Here is a 16,572-nt window from a genome sequence, read left to right as displayed (position 1 = left end):
GCCACATGTGGCCCTCTAGGTCCTCAAGTGAGGCCCTTTGACTAAATCCAAACTTCATAGAACAAGTCCCTTAATAAAAGGATTTGTTCTGTAAAACTTGGACTCAGTCAAAAGGCTACACCCAAGGACCTAGAAGGTAATGTGTGGCCTTGAGACTGCAATTTCCCCACCCCTGGTCTGAACAGTAGACCTATTTAATTCATTTCCTTTTTTTTGTCCTAGTGTGGATAGCTGGGCTGAAATCTTTTGCATTGTGGATCTTATTCAGGAAGCTATTCACAGTATTATAGGATATACTATAATGAGAGTAATGACATTTGCAGAAAGGAACATCTGTGAAACCTCATGATATGCAAGGTATTCCCTTATCCATTTCCTGGACCCTTTTCATGACAATGCCAAACTCCTTTTGTGAGCATCCATTTTCCTATTTTATGCTTATAAGTAAGGTGAATTTTAGTGTGTGTAAGGAGGATTTTATTATTCTTTTTTAGATAATAGTTCCAGGATCCTTGATAATATTTCCCATGAATTATGGTTGAAAACAACTTCTCCCTTGCAGTCCCAGTAGTGTTGCCTGTGCTCGGTCATGATGATATTGCTAAAGGTAACTTGTGAGCTCAATGTTGGCAAGATGCCTTCTTTGTCTGTTGCCCTGTGAAGCAAGTGGGTACTGATCAGTAAGGGGGGAACCCATTTTGGAGATTTGGGTAATGCATAGAGGAATGCATGTTCCTGCTTTGATCAGCCCCCATCAAGGTTTAGAGGATTTTGAAAGAGTTGTGCTCCTATACTCGCCCACCCCTGAGAGAAGTGTGATTAGGGAATGCTGTAGGAGTTGGTGCTATTATCAGCAATGCTCTTTTGATAAGACTAGACTAGAATAAAGTCAGCTTATTTAACCCCTCTGAAGCTGCTTTCCTGTCTGACCAGATCAAAATTGAACCTGTGCTAGAACACCTGTTAGTGTTAGGAGCCCTTCTGTGTTCTCCTGCCAACAAATGGTGTTGCCTGTGAGTTTACCTGTGAAACAATACTTCACTTGATACTAACACTCAGGGGATTGTTAGACAAAGTTATATATGATTGCATTTGTCAAGGAACCTTCTATGATTTCATATGCATGGGGGACACCTTGTTATAGTAGAGCCTTCAAGATGGCTCTACCAAATCAAGTCCCTGGTTTAAAATTTATTTGCAGAAATAAGAATGAGAAATTTTTCTAATTCCCTGTACTTTTTAGTCAATTCTGTGATCTGTAAAAATAGAATCTTCTGTACGACAACATAGGAATCAAGAAAGAAAAATAACTGACTTATTGATGGGGGGGCAGGGAGAGTGATTATAACACCCAACAGAGTTCTAGTTTTATATTCTGTGTTCAATAAGTGTGATGTAATAAACATTTGAATAGTAATGAACCAGTATGATCTATTTACTCTTTCAGAAACATTTGTAGCAAGCATCCATACTAAAGGCTACTGAAAAAAAAAAAAAGGTTGAGGCTACTGTTTGATTGAAAGAACTGGCTTTTGTTTTGTTTTGTTTTGTTGTTTCTTGGATAGGAGACAGGGCAGGAACAGTCATCATTCAACAGGGAACTATGATATTCAACATTTTTTGTCAGTTACAGAATCATAAAATGTGAGCTTGAAGAGATTCTTTGAGGCAAACCACTTAGCCTCACTGTGCCTTAGTTTCCTGCTAAATGAAGGGGTTGGATTCAATGGCCTCTAAACTCTAAACCTATGTTTTTATGATTTAGTTGAACACATTTTTCTGACAGATAAGAAAACGATGACCTAGGGAAAATAAGTGATTTTCCTCATATCAAATAACTAATGCCTCCTTCCTACCTTTCCAGTGTTCTTATACCTTACTCCTCACCACACACTCTGCAATGTGGTTTGTCCTTCGTTCCTGAAGAGGACCATGACATCAGGGAGATGATGACATGATTTGCAATTGACTTTGATTTGAGTAAGGGAGGGATATGCGAAGTCACCAGCCTCACTTTCTCCTCCAGAGCCATCTGGGTCCATGGCCAGATACAGATCAGGACAACTGGAGAAGGCCCAGGATGCAATGAAAGTCTTTTCAGGATCTCATTTTGAGTGAGGCAATGCCCATTCAGTGAATAGGCCTCTTTAAGAAGTGAGTCAAGGGATGGCCCCTTTAATTAAAAAAAAAAAAAATTCAAACTGGGAGGGGAAGACCCTCAGGGTGGCTGGTCAAAAGAGAAGCAGTTAGTATTTACATTCACTCTCAGCCAGGAGGGCCCAAAAAATAAGCACCATTAAGTGGTGCTTGGGCAGGGACCTATTGTTGTCCAATCCTTGAGATCCAGAGAGAATAGGGTTTAAGGCTTGGTCTTTAAGAAGGAAATCTAACCAATAAACCAGAAGTTAACTAAGTAGCTTTCGACCATCAAATTTATCTTTCTTTGGGCAAAAAGACCTCAGGTAAAGGGAGAGGAGAGGAGAGTAATACAGATAATAATAATAAATACACAAGCACACACGTAATATCTGCAATACAGAGATACTGGCCTTCTTGTTACCCAAAGAAGCAACTCCCTCTCTGGACTGTGAACCTTTTCATTGGCAGTTCATAGTTGTTTTTAGGTGTCTTCCTCATTAAACTGTGAGCTCCTTGAGGGCAAGGACTGGTTTTTGATTTTCTTTGTCTCCCTAGCCCTTAGCACCATGCATGGGACACAGTAGGCATGTAATAAATGTTCTTGTACTGACTTATTGACTGTTGGTATAGCCAGAATAACGATGTAGCTGTGCTGACTCTTAATCCACTGTTCTTTCCACTAAAGAATCTGGCAGTGAAATGGAAATTCAATCCTAATTGTATCCTTGCTAGCACTTGAGAGTTTGCAAAGTGCTTCATGTCCATTTGGTCCTCACAACATCCCTGGGGGGTAGGCATTATTATTGTCACCCAAGGTCACCCAGCTAGTATCTCAAGCAGAATTTGAACTTGGCTCTTCCTGTCCCTCAAGTCCAGCATCCTATCCATTTTCCCATTTAACTCCCTTTAAATATTTTAAAATTCTACAAAGTTCTGTAGACATCTCATTTGATTCTAACAAGAATTCTATGAGGTAGATAATATTTGTAGTAGCACCTACACTTTAATGATAAAGAATAGCTAGCATTTATATAGCACTTTAAGTTTTACAAAGTGCTTTACAAATAGTTCATTTTATACTCCAGAACTGTGAGAGATGAGGAAACTAAGGCAGATAGAAGTCAAATGACTTGCCCTAAGTCACATAACTGATAAGTGTCTGAGTCCACATTTGAACTCAGGTTTTCTCTACTCCAGACCCAGTGCTCTATTCACCGTATCCCCTAGCTGTCTCTAGTTTTCATATTTGAAAGCCGAAGTTAAAATATTTTGTAATGATTTTCCCGCTATCACACAGCCAGAGGCAGTGTTTACGGATTCTTAGAACACATATTTAAGAAATGGAAGAGACTTCAGGGGCTATCCAGTCCAATCCATATTCAAACCCAATTCTCTCATTACTCTGTTCGGGGCTTTCCCAGCCTACCCACCAGTCTGCTGTTCAACAGGGATGATCTGCATGAGATTTGGAAAATCTGTATGAAAAGGCATTAAAGTACCTTCAGATGATTTTCAGGCAAATGCACAGTCATAAAGTGAAAATAAGTACTATTTCACAAACTGTGTAGAAAATATTTGGGATTTGTAAAACCTTTACAGGTAATAAAAGAAAAAAATAATGTAAATATAACAACTTTAGAAAAAGTTAATATTATACATCTCTAATCCTTTTGGTTTGGAAAAACGAGGAGAATAAACATTTCTTGGCACCACTATCAAAGATGAAATTGATGGGCCATCCTCCGTGATCAAAATTTGCTTATTTTGCAATCAACAATGATGTCTAAATGAGATGTTTCTGACTCTAAAAAATAAATCCCTTGGAGATTCAGTCTGTTAACCCAATTTCACTGCTAATCAGTTGCATGGAATTTAAATCACTTTGGAAAATCACATGAAAGTGGAATGAATTAAATTGAACCATCTTTCCTGAATTCAGTGCTAGTGGAGCAGAAGACATCCTTGTTTAGATGATGACACATTTCTGGTCTTGTGCTTATATACCGTTCACTTTTATGTAATGCTCCATAATTTATAAGCTATGTTACACACATTTTCCCATTTCATCCTGATAACAGCCCTGCATGGTAGATTATTCTTGTATTATAATGATCATCTTACATTTAAAGGGGCTGAAGCTGAGAGCTTGTGACTTGACCAAGGTCACACCGCTTGTAAGTGACAAGCCTCATATTAAACCGAGATTTTCTTGTGTCTAGATCCTTTGCCCTTTCTTCTCTACTGTGACCCTTTTTTTTATCATGACTGTTAGTCTGAACTACAATAGGGAAGGCCACCTTCTTTCCTAGTAAGCATAGAAAAAAATGTGGAATTAAGTTCCCTGGTTTTATGTTATATAGTAAAAAGAATATTCTAAATCATCAACAGGTTGAATTAACTGCCTTGTATTATAAAGAACTGACTGCAACACCACACAGTCTATGTCTATGCAATCAAAGTAACCGAGCTGTGACCTCAGACCCAATCTGGTCATTTCAGCCTTTTTGAATGGATGATTTAGATATATGAACACTGATCCATTCAGATTCAGCATTGTTATCTCGAGAAAGCATGATATTAATCATTACTGTGATAAAAGCAGTGATTATTCCTTAGGTGACATAGTGGCCATATTTAGATAAGTCTTAGACTTACTGAAGAAAAGAATTCTCAGTTACCAGAAACCTTCACATATTCTGTAGTGTGATTTCTCAGTGTGGTATAAGGATGAACCTATGCTTTTGAAGGCTAAAACAAAAAAAAGCAAAGCAAAAACAAAACAGAACAAAAAATAACTCAGAAAAAAAACCAGGTTCAGAAAGATTCTAAGAAGCTGGCAAGATTTGAAATGTGGATCTGGTAAAAGAGAATGTGAGTGCTTTCATCATATCCTACCTAACTGTGGAGAGACTCATCACTGAAATTTCAGCCACCTGTTGATGTATAGTTTGCTTTTTTTTTTTTTTTTGGTGAATTTTTTTTAGCAGGATACAGAATGGGGTGTGGTAATGAATATTTACTAATGACCCTCAGTCCTATGTGTTGTCCTTCCACTTCTGTGATGACTGCAGTACAGAGACAAAAACATGGCAGGAGGTGCTCAATATCACACCTAAATTTGAGTTTTAAAACCCAATTCACAAGTATAGGATTGGGAAGGCATGACAGGACTGTTCTTTGATAGAAATTTCTTCATATAAAAAAAAAGAAAATTCTAGGAGTTTTGTTAGAGTGCAAGCTGAATAGGAGGGAATAGTGTTTCAAGGCAGCTAAAAAAAAAAAGTGGTCTTAGCATTGGGACCTGTAGTACCAAGAATGAAGCAGACCATAGTCCAATCGAAGAAAAAGAAAGGAACATTTAACAGGCAGCTACTGTGTGCCAAGCACCATCTTCAGCAGTTTACAAATATCTCATTTGGTCCTTACAACACTGTGAGGTAACTGTTATAGTGATCCCCATTTTAAAGTTGAGGCAACTGAGGGAGAGAGAGATTAAGTGAATTGCCCTGGGTCACACAAATGTTATTGTTCAGCCATTTAGTCGTGTCCAACTATTGGGGTTTTCTTAGCAAAGATACTGGAGTGGTTTGCGATGTTCTTCTGCTCAATCTAGGGATGAGGAAACTCAGGAAAACAGGATTAAGCAACGTGCCCAGGGTCACACAGCTAATGAGTGTCTGAGGCCAGATTTAAACTTCTGGTCTTCCTGACTCCACCATTGTGTCACCTAGCTGCCTCTACCCTGATAAGATAACAAGTTAACTATCTTGTTTAATACCACCACATTTCTGGAGGGACTGCATTGTTTTCACTGACAATGCCTAGCTATGTAAATATATTCTTCCTGCTAACAGTTGGCCACCTCTTGCTAATTTGCCAAGAGTGAGACTGTTGAGTTCCTTATCTTCTCTAGTTTCCATTTCAAAATGTCTCTATTTTTGTACTTTCTTATTTTCTATTTTTCTTCTAAAAGGTGTCACTGTTCTTTTATAAAACTAATTGATATCCAGTATTCTCAATGTTATTCACCCCCACGTAGGCCTTGCCCATTCAGATGTTCTCTCCCTATAGCATATTATGCAGTCTGATTTCTCCCTCTCCACTGATTCTTCCTTCTACTTTCAAATATATACCATCTACCCTATCCTGGGTGGGGGTGGGGGAGTGAGGAGGGGGAACCTGTTGCTTACTGAAACTACCATCTCCTTTTTCTTTCCCTGCCAAACTTACTGAATGACTTGTCTATACCTCGAACTTACATTCCTTGTCATTAAGTAGAGTGGAACAGGGGTATGACTACTATGTTTTAAGTCAGAAAACCTATATTAATTCTTGGCTCTATCAGTTAGTACATTTGTGAACTTGTTTACAACACTTAATATTGATAGACTTGTGCTTTTGTCTATAAAATTGAACTAAATAATCCTACCAGGGTTAGATCTATGATACTATGATCTTTTCGGAGTGTATTACTCCCAATTGTTTTGAACATTTCAAGACTGATGGCCAAATGCCAATCTCAACCAATTCATTCCTTCTCAACCTTGGTGACTCTGAGTCTTGCCTATATTTTCCATAGACCCCCATAGAGGGTCTAATTTAGGGTTTTCTTTAGGTTTCTTGATATTAAATAGGTACCAATGGATAATACAGACTGTCTATTATCAATCAAAAATATTTTAAGCACCTATTATTTTCCAAGTACTTTGCTAGGTGTTCAAGGTACAAGTACAAGGAATGAAACAGTCTCTACTTACAATATACTTACTTTCTAATGTAATTGCTTGCTTCTACTCTGACTGGCTCTTCCTGTTTTCTAGTCATGCTACATCATACAATTCTTTCAGATTATCTCTTACACTCTTCTTTTGTGCAATTCTTATTATATGCTGAAAGCTTTTTACACCCAGCATGGAGTTTTCTGTTACCTTCAAGTGACCTGTAATTTTGATTCTTTGGATATTTAGGCATTATTACAGCAATGTAGCAGTATGAAAAATATTGGTGATAAAATTCAAAGTTTGGAAAATATTGCATGAACAGAGTGTAGTTTAACTTAAATTTTTTTGTTACTTAGCAAGGTCAATGTAATTGCTATGTATATATTCACATTTGATTCTTATTATATACATGGTATATCCATTTTTGAAGACAAGGAAATAAATTGATTTGCTTAAATTTTTGTTACTTTTAAATATGAAATATTGAGCTTTCTTTTCTCTTTATACAGAATATCCTGGGATTAAATCCTCGGATGCAAAATTATGCCGCTCTGCATTCCACATCAAGTAAGAAATTAGAGAAGAAACATTGGAAAAGAAATGCTGATAAAGACTGCTCTGTAAGTACTGCTCAAGCATGATTTCATATAAAAATTCTATTCATATTCACCATGAAAAATCGAGATTTTAATCTTAGTGTGAGGGAACCGTGGGTGAAGAGAGACTGAAAAGGAATGTGAACGCTCCAAGGTATGTGAAGCAAGCTGTTTATTACACAAAGGATTGTAAACCTGTGCATGGCTCCCTGGTCCTGCAGATCCACAGGCACACGATGATGATGAGGACTCTAGGCTTATCCAGATCAAGAGCCCTGTTTTCCTAGATCCTCCAGCCTTCTATCTGTTTGCTATCACTAGGAAGATTTACAGGGACTTTGTAGGAGGGAGGTCTAGAATAGTTAGTCAGCAGATGGTCTGGACTTATCAATCACAAGGAAACTGTGATTAGTAAAGTTTGCTAATTGAATACTTGAATTTAAAAAAAGATTGCTAAACTGTTTGCTAACCTTGTATGCCTAACTCTAAATGTAAACTGAAAAGCCAGTTGTTGGATATATAGTGACTTATTGGTATATAGGTACGTCAATCAGTGGTAAAAATGGGTACATGTAGGACGCTCAGGGCCTAAAAAAATGCCAAGCCTCACTCTTAGGAATGTTGATATTGGAGAACCACAATTATGATTGTTCTAAAATTGTTTCAAATTCCTTGAGTTCAAAATGTTTATAAATACATTTAGTTGAAGCATAAGGATAATAATCTAATTTTTTCTGATTTTTCCATATTCAAAATTCATCTAAATGGTGATATGTTGAATGTTTTTGCTTGAAAACCTTTATTTCGGTCTACAGAATTCTCTGTTTTTGCCAGTGATACTGTTGCTGTTCAGTCTTTTCAGTCATGTCTGGCTCTTTGTGAAGTCACGTGGGGTTTTCTTAGCAAAGATATTGGAGTGGTTTGCTGTTTCCTTTTCCAGCTCATTTTACAGATGAGGAAACTGAGGCAAACAGGATTAAGTGACTTGCCCAGGATCACATTGCTAGTAAGTGTTTGAGGTCAGATTTGAACTCAGAAAGATGAGTCATTCTGACTCCAGGCCTGGTACTCTTTCCACTGTGCTACCTAGATACCCTGATACTATTATTAGCAATGCTTTCCCCCACATTTATTAAATAGCATAAGAGCATTTTCCAATTATTAAAAGAATCTAAATAAGAACCCTTGTTATTGTTCTGAAGTCCTAAAACTCAGTGAGGCAAAATCTTTTTTTCCCTACTATGGGTTTTTTTTTTTTTTTTGTAGAAAGGAATAGAAGGTTAACCTAGGCCTAGTAATCAAGCAAAGCCTCTTAAATGCAGAAAATAATTTTCATATGCTGAAAGAGCCTCATAGAAAGGTTGCAGTTGTCAGGTGGAATGACTTTGGGATTAAAGTCAGGTTAATGATGACCTAGGAATATTACAATCTTTATCTTCTTCTGGAGTAACAATCTGCTGGGCAATAGGGAGGTGCCCTGAATGATGAATAATAATGTAGTCTTAGGGATAGTAGGGTAACTAGGTGGTACAGTGGATAGAGATAAATCTGGCCTCAGATACTAACCAGCTGTGTGACCCTGGACAAATCACTTAACCCTGTTTACCTCAGTTTCCTCATCTGTAGGATGAGCTAGAGAAGGAAATGGCAAACCACTCTAGTATCTTTGCCAAGAAAACCCCAAATGGGGTCACAGAGAGCCAGACACAACTAAAAACTACTGAATATATGTAAGTATACCTATATATAATTGTATGTGTATGCAAATACATATATACACATGGACATGTATAATATACAAATATGTATGTACATACACATATATACCAATATATATATGTGTGTGTATATTCTCACACAGACAAGTTTCTTGAAGTCAGATACTATATTTCCCTATTCATTGTATTCCAAGCATTTAGTATGTGTTTAGTAAATGCTTTATGATTATTGATTCTGGTCAGAATTATCCAAGACATTTCCTGAAAGAAATGATATTTCAAAATGCCTGGACTTAACAGAAAACATTTCAAGTTGGATTAACTGCTTTATCAAAGCAAAAAAAGAGTTCATTTCTGTAGCCATTCTATACAGTGTCCTGGGATGGAGAAATCATTCACATAGCAAAACTTTTCACAGATTTCTTATCTTAAGCAGCAAAATGAAAGTATTATAAATTTATAATTCAAAGCAACTAATAATTCTCTTCCATACATGCTTATGGGATGAATTTCCCTTCCAAATTAAAAAAAAAAGCCACTCCATTCTTTTTTTTTCATATTTAACAAGCGCTCATACAAACTTTGAGTGTGAATAAGAAATGATGTCCTTTTCCTTTAAAAATCATTATCATGGGGGGCAGCTAGTTGGCGCAGTGGATAGAGCACCAGCCCTGAAGTCAGGAGGACCTGAGTTCAAATCAGGCCTCAGACCAAACACTTGACACTAGCTGTGTGACACTGGGCAAGTCACTTAACCCCAACTGCCAAACCCCCCCCAAAAAAATCATTATCATGAGATTGGCAAAAGTAAACAAATCAATGATATCTTTTTCCCCTAAATTTTGAAGTTGTTTTTCTGAGACACACCTCCCAGTTTATTTTATTTTTTTTAAATATCAGAAGCATTGTATACAGAAACAATGAAGGAACTAATTGGTTCTTAAAATTCTGTGATTTGGTAATTGAGTAAGAATATACTTTACTAACTTAAAATAGCCTAGGGTATAGCTTTTGGGATGTGTCTTAAAACAAAACAAAAACAAACTTATTTTATTTTTAAAAAATGATTAAAGCTAGCTTGTTGGGGTGGCAGGAGTGCTAGATTGAGTCAGGAAGGCCTGTGTATTTGGAAGTTAATAGCTGTGTGGCCCTGGGCAAGTCACTCAAATTTTCAGAGCCTCAGGCATCCCTCTTGTATTTATCACTTTAATCTGACTTTGGTGTAGGAAGCTTCCGATCTGAAGTTTATTTGCAGAGATGTAAAAATACACAGTAGGATCTCATTTAGATAGCCAGATACTACAGGCTTTAACTCAAAAATGGAGTCTAAAAAAGGAAGAAGAGGAAAAGGAAATGGTCTAAAATTAAGCTGGAAAGAAAGGTACCGAGGGAGGTAACTGATCGCTTTCCCAGCATGTCCATCCCATGAAAGCTGAAATGGCTTTTTGAAATAAAATTTTCCAAATCAAAGTCATTTAAGAAGGAAGTTGATATCTGTAGGATTAATTTTTCTGATGATAATAGTGAAGTGCAAAGAGCCAAAAGAATAATTTATACAAGAATAATTTGTACAATAATTGACATCATATATACTATAATAATTTATATTCTATGTAACTTATGTTATATATATACTATATGTAGTATGTACTACATATACCATGTTTATACTACATATGTATGTATACATGCATACATGTATTTGTGTATATGAAATACTGTGAAGACAAACAACTTGGAAAGGCTTAAGAGCTCTGATGAATGCACAGATCAACCATGATTCCAGAGGAGCCATGATGAAATATGCTACCTGTTTCCTTACAGAGATGTGATGGATTCAGGTGCAGGTTGAGACATATATCTTTTGAATACCGCCAATGGAGGAATTAATTTTGCTTGACTATGTATATTTGTTACACTGAGAATAATTAGTAGTAATAATAGCTAACATTTATATAGGGAGTTAAGGTTTTTGAAGTGCTTCATACATATTACTACAATTTATCCTCACAACAAACCTTACAAGAACATTGTTTCTTATTTTTCTTTTTTTTTCACTAATGGGGAGGAGGTTGTGGAAGGGAGAGAAAAATTATTTTTATTAATTAAAAAAATCAAATATAATTTAAAAACAAAAATGTAGATATGTTCCTTGCTAAATACTATGATGATATTCATGTAAGCACTTTGTATGTATGTATGTATGTGTGTATATACACTTTGTGTAATTTTAGTTAGAAATACCTTATGTTAGAAGAGGGATACAAATGATATCTATGTTTATATACACATATAAATATATACATATTTTATTAACATGTTTACATTGCTTTGTACTACTAAAAACTTTCAATTCATGGATAAAAATACCTATCTAAAAATGAGACTTCCCATCATGGTGGCCCTGTAGGAAAGAGAGGAATGTCTTTTCACATACTTAAGTGAAAGGACTGCTATAAAGTTCAGTTTTAATTTTGGCTATTAACACAGCAACAACAACGGTATTCATATAGCATTTTAAATTGTACATAGTGGTTTACAAATATTATCTCATTTGATCCTCACAACAACTCTGGGAGGTACGTGTGGTTATAATCCCCATTTTACAAATGATATAACTGAAGTAATGGTTAAGTGACTTACCCAGGCTCACACAGCTAGAGTTCTTGAGTCCACTTTTGAACCCAGGTCTTCCAGATTCCAAGTCTAGTACTCTCTCCACTGTACAACCTGGTTGTCTGAAGAATCAAAGTATTTAAGACCTTAGCAACCATCTAGTACAATTCATGTTGTTGTTGTTGTTGTTGTTCAGTCGTTTCAGTCCTATCTGCTTCTTCGTGCCCCCAATTGGGGTTTTTTTTTTTTTTTGGCAAAGATAATGGAATGGTTCACCATTTACACATAAGAAGAATACCTGCCATAATGTTCCTGACAAATGGTTGTCCAACCTCTGCTTAAGACTTCCAAATAGAACCCATGACCTTGGAAGGAAGACTATTTTATTTGGATTGTTAAGAACTTTCTCCTGATATCATGCAAGAATTGTGTATTGACATCTTCTAACCATCACCTCTGGTTCTGTTCTCCACAGCAAAAGACAACCAGCCCAATTCTTCCTCCAAACAATAAACCTTCAGTTGATTGAAAGCAACTACTGTATTTTTTTCATTAATCTTCTTGTTAATTAAACATATCTTGTCCTTTCAACATGGACTCAGGAATCTATGCCATCTTGTTTTCCTTCCTCCTGCCAGTCTCAACTTTATTATTAATGTTAACGTTGAAATAGCTAGCATTTAAATAGTTCTTTAAGGTTTGCAAAGGACTTTATAAATATTATCCTCACAGCAGCCCTGAGAGGTAGGTGCTATTCTTATCTCAATTTTATAGATAAGGAGATTGAGGCAGGCAGAAGTTAAGTTATTTGCCGAGGGTCACAAAGCTAAACAGTGTCTGAGGTTGGATTTAAACTCAGGTCTACCTCACTCCAGTTCAAGCAGTCTTATTCCCTGCTCCATCAACTATGAGTCAAAGTACAAAGTAACTAACACCTAACTATTCCCTGGAAGCTATAGTCCTCTTAACAACCTAAGATTGTACTTATGTATAACACTTTTCATTCATCCCTTTTGAATTTCATCTTATTAGATTCATCACAGTATCTGTCAGGATTATTTTCTATCCTGACTGTCATCTATCGAGTTAGCTATCTTTCCTACCCCCCAGCTTTGTGTCGCCTGCAAATCAAATGAATATACTGTCTATGCCTTTATTGAAGTCATTGACAAACATGTTTAATAGCATGAGGTAAGCAAAGATGTGTGAGGCAGTTCACTGGAGATCTCTTGCTACATTGATATTTAACCATTGATTAAAGTTTGACATTGAACTCTTTGAATCCCTCCATTCAATCAGTTCTGAACCTAATTAGATTATTATCTAATTCATATGTCTCTACCTCTACAAGAATAATGAGATACTTAATCAAAAGTTTGCTAAAATCTAAATGAGCTACATATCCACAGCATTCCTAGTTTCTAATAGTTAAGTAATCTTGTCAGAAAAGAAAATGGTCAGTCTGGCATGACCTGCTCTGGATGAAACCATTCTGATTGTTTGTAATCACTGTTTCCTTTTCTTATTGCTCATCTACTATCTCTTTAATCATCCGTTCTAGAATTTTCCCAAGAAATCAACATTGTTTATTGGCTTATTTTTTTTTTGCAGACTCTATTCTTCCTTTTTTTTTTTTTTTTGAGAAGCAGTATGGCATTTGCCTTTCTCCAATCATTTGCTAACTCTACTCTTCACAATGTTTCAGATATTATTGACAGAGCTCACTAATTTCATTAGCTAATTCTATCAAGACCAGATGATATAGTTTATCTGAACCAGGTGACTTGAATTCACCAAGGGCAACTAGGAGCTATGTCACTATTTGCTTACCTGTCTTGGATACTAATTTCCTGCTAATCATTTCTATTCTGTTTCTTCCAGTGTAAAGATCATTCTCCTTGAAGGAAAAAAAAAATAGAAACAAAGTAAGATTCAAGTGACTCTGCCTTCTTTCTCTTGTCTGTTCTCATCATCTTCCCAACCACCCTAAGCAGATATTCTCTACTTTTTTTTGCTCCTTCTTTTCCTCACAGTATTTGTCCTTGGCTTTTCTCGCTAGCTCCAGTTCTTGCTTTAGTCCTCCTGTCACTACTTCTACAGTTGATGGGATAGTGTTACCTTCCTCATTCTGGAAGCTATTTCTCTCTCCTGGTTCTTTTTCTACCTCTCTGCCAGCTCTTTCTCAAACTTCCTTGCTGGGTCTTCATCCAGGTCTCCTATACTAACCTTGGATGTTTCCCAAAGCTCTATCCTGAGCCCTTTTCTCCCTTTATGCTATTTGGTTCAATTAGCTCCCAAATATTCAGTTATAATGTCTATTCATGTGATTTTTAGTTCTATTTTTTCCAGCCTTAACGTCTTTCCTAACTAATAGTCTCATATCTTCAGCTGCCTTTTGGATATTTTGAACTGGATATCCAGTTGGATCTTAAACTCAGCATATCCAAAATTGAACTGATTTTCTTCCACATCAACGCCCTCACCTCCAGCTCTTCTTAAGTGTCCTGTTACTCTCCAGGGCACCACCATCCTTTTAGTCTCCAAGTTTTACTACCCAGATATCATTCCATACTCCTCAGTCTCTTTCTTACGCCCTTCACCAATGGGTTGCCTGTTCCTGTTGATTCTACCTTTATAATATATCTTTCCTGTATATGCCTCTTTCTTTGTTATTATGCTGTTGCTACTCTGCAACAAACCCTCATCACCTTGACAACTTACTGGATCTAAGGAGTGACAGAAAGTGTGGAGTTCATGAAATATCAGGTTTGAGATGTCCAGTTAACAGAGCTATGAAACAGGAGATTAGGAGACAGACTAGGGCTGGACAAATAGGTTTGAGAATCATCTAAATTGAACTTACCAAGCGTAATGACATCACCAAATGAAATAGCGTAGAAGGAAAGGAGAAGAGAGCTCTGGACAGAGGCTTGGGAGGATACCTACTGTTAGCCAGTAAGACTTAGATGAAGATTCGTCAAAGGAGATTGAGAATGAGAGGCCAGACAGGTAAGACACCAATGGGGAAAGAGCAGCAAACCAAAAACCAAAAAAGAAGAGAATATTGAGAAGAGGTGTTCAACAGTGTCACACACTGCAGACACACTCCTTCTCAGGGACAGAGACAAGTTCTAGGGTAAAATGGCCTTGGTTGTAAACGTTAGAGGGATTCAAGGGCAGGGAGGGGGCTACAACCCTCACAGCCGTGAAGTTATTTTAGTTCTCTAAAAATTCCCTTCTGCTGCAGCCTGCATCTATATCCCCTTGCTCTGTGCTCAGGGAAGACGTGAAATATGTTGTTTACCAACCTCTGTACAGAATCCTATCTCTGCTACTACCTAGTAATCTTGGAAAAGTCCGTTCACCTCAGTGGGCCTCTGTTTCATCACTTTTAAAGTGAAGGGGGTGGACTAGATGGTGTCTGGGGTCCTTGTCAGCTCTGCATCCCATAATTCTATGAGGTTAGGTGCCTTTAGAGGCTCACAATCTAACAGCAGCCAAAGGTTCTTCTGAAATGCCTGCAGACTTCAAGAAGAATGAGATCTGAAAAAAAGGCTATAAGATTTGGCAATTTAAAAGTTGTTGATAACTTCAGAAAGAGTAGTTTCAGTTGAATGATGAGGTCAGAAGCCAGATAGCAGAGGATTAGAAGAGACTGAGAGGAAAGGAAGTCCACATATTGCTGATTGAAGAAGACTTTCTCAAGTTTAGCCTCAAAAAGGAAGCGAGATATGAGATGATAAGATATAAAAGATAGAGATATAAGTGAGGTTGGGTGAATAAAGTAAGAATTTTTTGAGAATGGGAGAGACATGGGAATGTTTGTAGGTAGTAGGAAGCAGCCAGTAGACAGGAAGAGATCAAATATAATAAAGATGGTGGGGATGTTACAGGCAGGAATCTATGGAAAAAGAGGGAATGGAATGGGATTACTAGAGGTGTTGACCTTGGCAAGGAGAAGAGCCACATCATTATGTTAGATGAAGATGAAGAAGGAGATAGTGGCACAAGGCATCATGGTGATATGTGATAAGATTGAATGAAGAAGAAGCTCTCTGCAAATGGCCTTAATTTTTTCAGTAACATATAAAGTAAGGTTTTCAGTTGAGAGGATGGGGGCGGGGAGAGGGTTATGAGAAATCTGGGAAGAGATGAAAAGGATTGGAAGAGCTGCTGTGGTGAGTGGAATAATAAGTTAATTACAAAGGTTATCTAAGAATTGCCTTGCTGAGATTAGGGCCCAGTAGAGGTTATGTAACATAAGTTTGTAAGTCCACTACACCAAGTCCAGTACAAAAATCTAACATCACCACCAAGGTATAAATCAAAAAAAAAAAGCTAAATAGGCCAAGGCTGAGAGAACCTATTGAATTTTTGCAGATCTCCTTTTAAGTTCAGTTTAATATGTTTCTATTCACTGAACATCTATTATGCAACTGTTGAATGTATGCAAGCCACTATGTTGGGAATACAAATATGACTAGAACAAAAATCAATCTAGAATCTGATAAAGAGAATATAGTGAGAGGTCTCGACTGTTTAGAAATATGAGATTGTATTATTTTTTACCTAAGGAGACCCAGGGAAGCTTCAGAAAAAAAAGGTCATAACGTATCATGACCTTGGAGGAAAGGAAGGATTTCAATCACCTTCATTGTAGAGGGAACATATTTCTATACTTTTCTCAAGCTGTTTTTTTAATAGCTAATCAGTGATCATTACTTACCTATGTAGTATCCTTGTAGACAGTCTTAAGCTAGAGATACATCCATTTAACGGCTA

General features: G+C 36.9%; 1 protein-coding gene across 1 annotated transcript in view; it reads left to right on the top strand.

Moving 5' to 3' along the window:
- DPYD (dihydropyrimidine dehydrogenase) overlaps positions 1-16,572 on the top strand; it is a 1,024,364-nt gene that overhangs the window by 71,337 nt on the left and 936,455 nt on the right. The window contains exon 2 of the mRNA XM_027868249.1: positions 7,370-7,480. Within this exon, the coding sequence (XP_027724050.1) occupies positions 7,370-7,480 (111 nt within the window). The remainder of the gene's footprint in view (positions 1-7,369; positions 7,481-16,572) is intronic.

The sequence above is a fragment of the Vombatus ursinus genome, unplaced genomic scaffold, assembly GCF_900497805.2.
Source record: "Vombatus ursinus unplaced genomic scaffold, bare-nosed wombat genome assembly UNPS02014787.1, whole genome shotgun sequence".
Taxonomy (NCBI): Eukaryota; Metazoa; Chordata; class Mammalia; order Diprotodontia; family Vombatidae; genus Vombatus; species Vombatus ursinus.
This window is presented reverse-complemented; position numbering and strand designations above follow the sequence as displayed.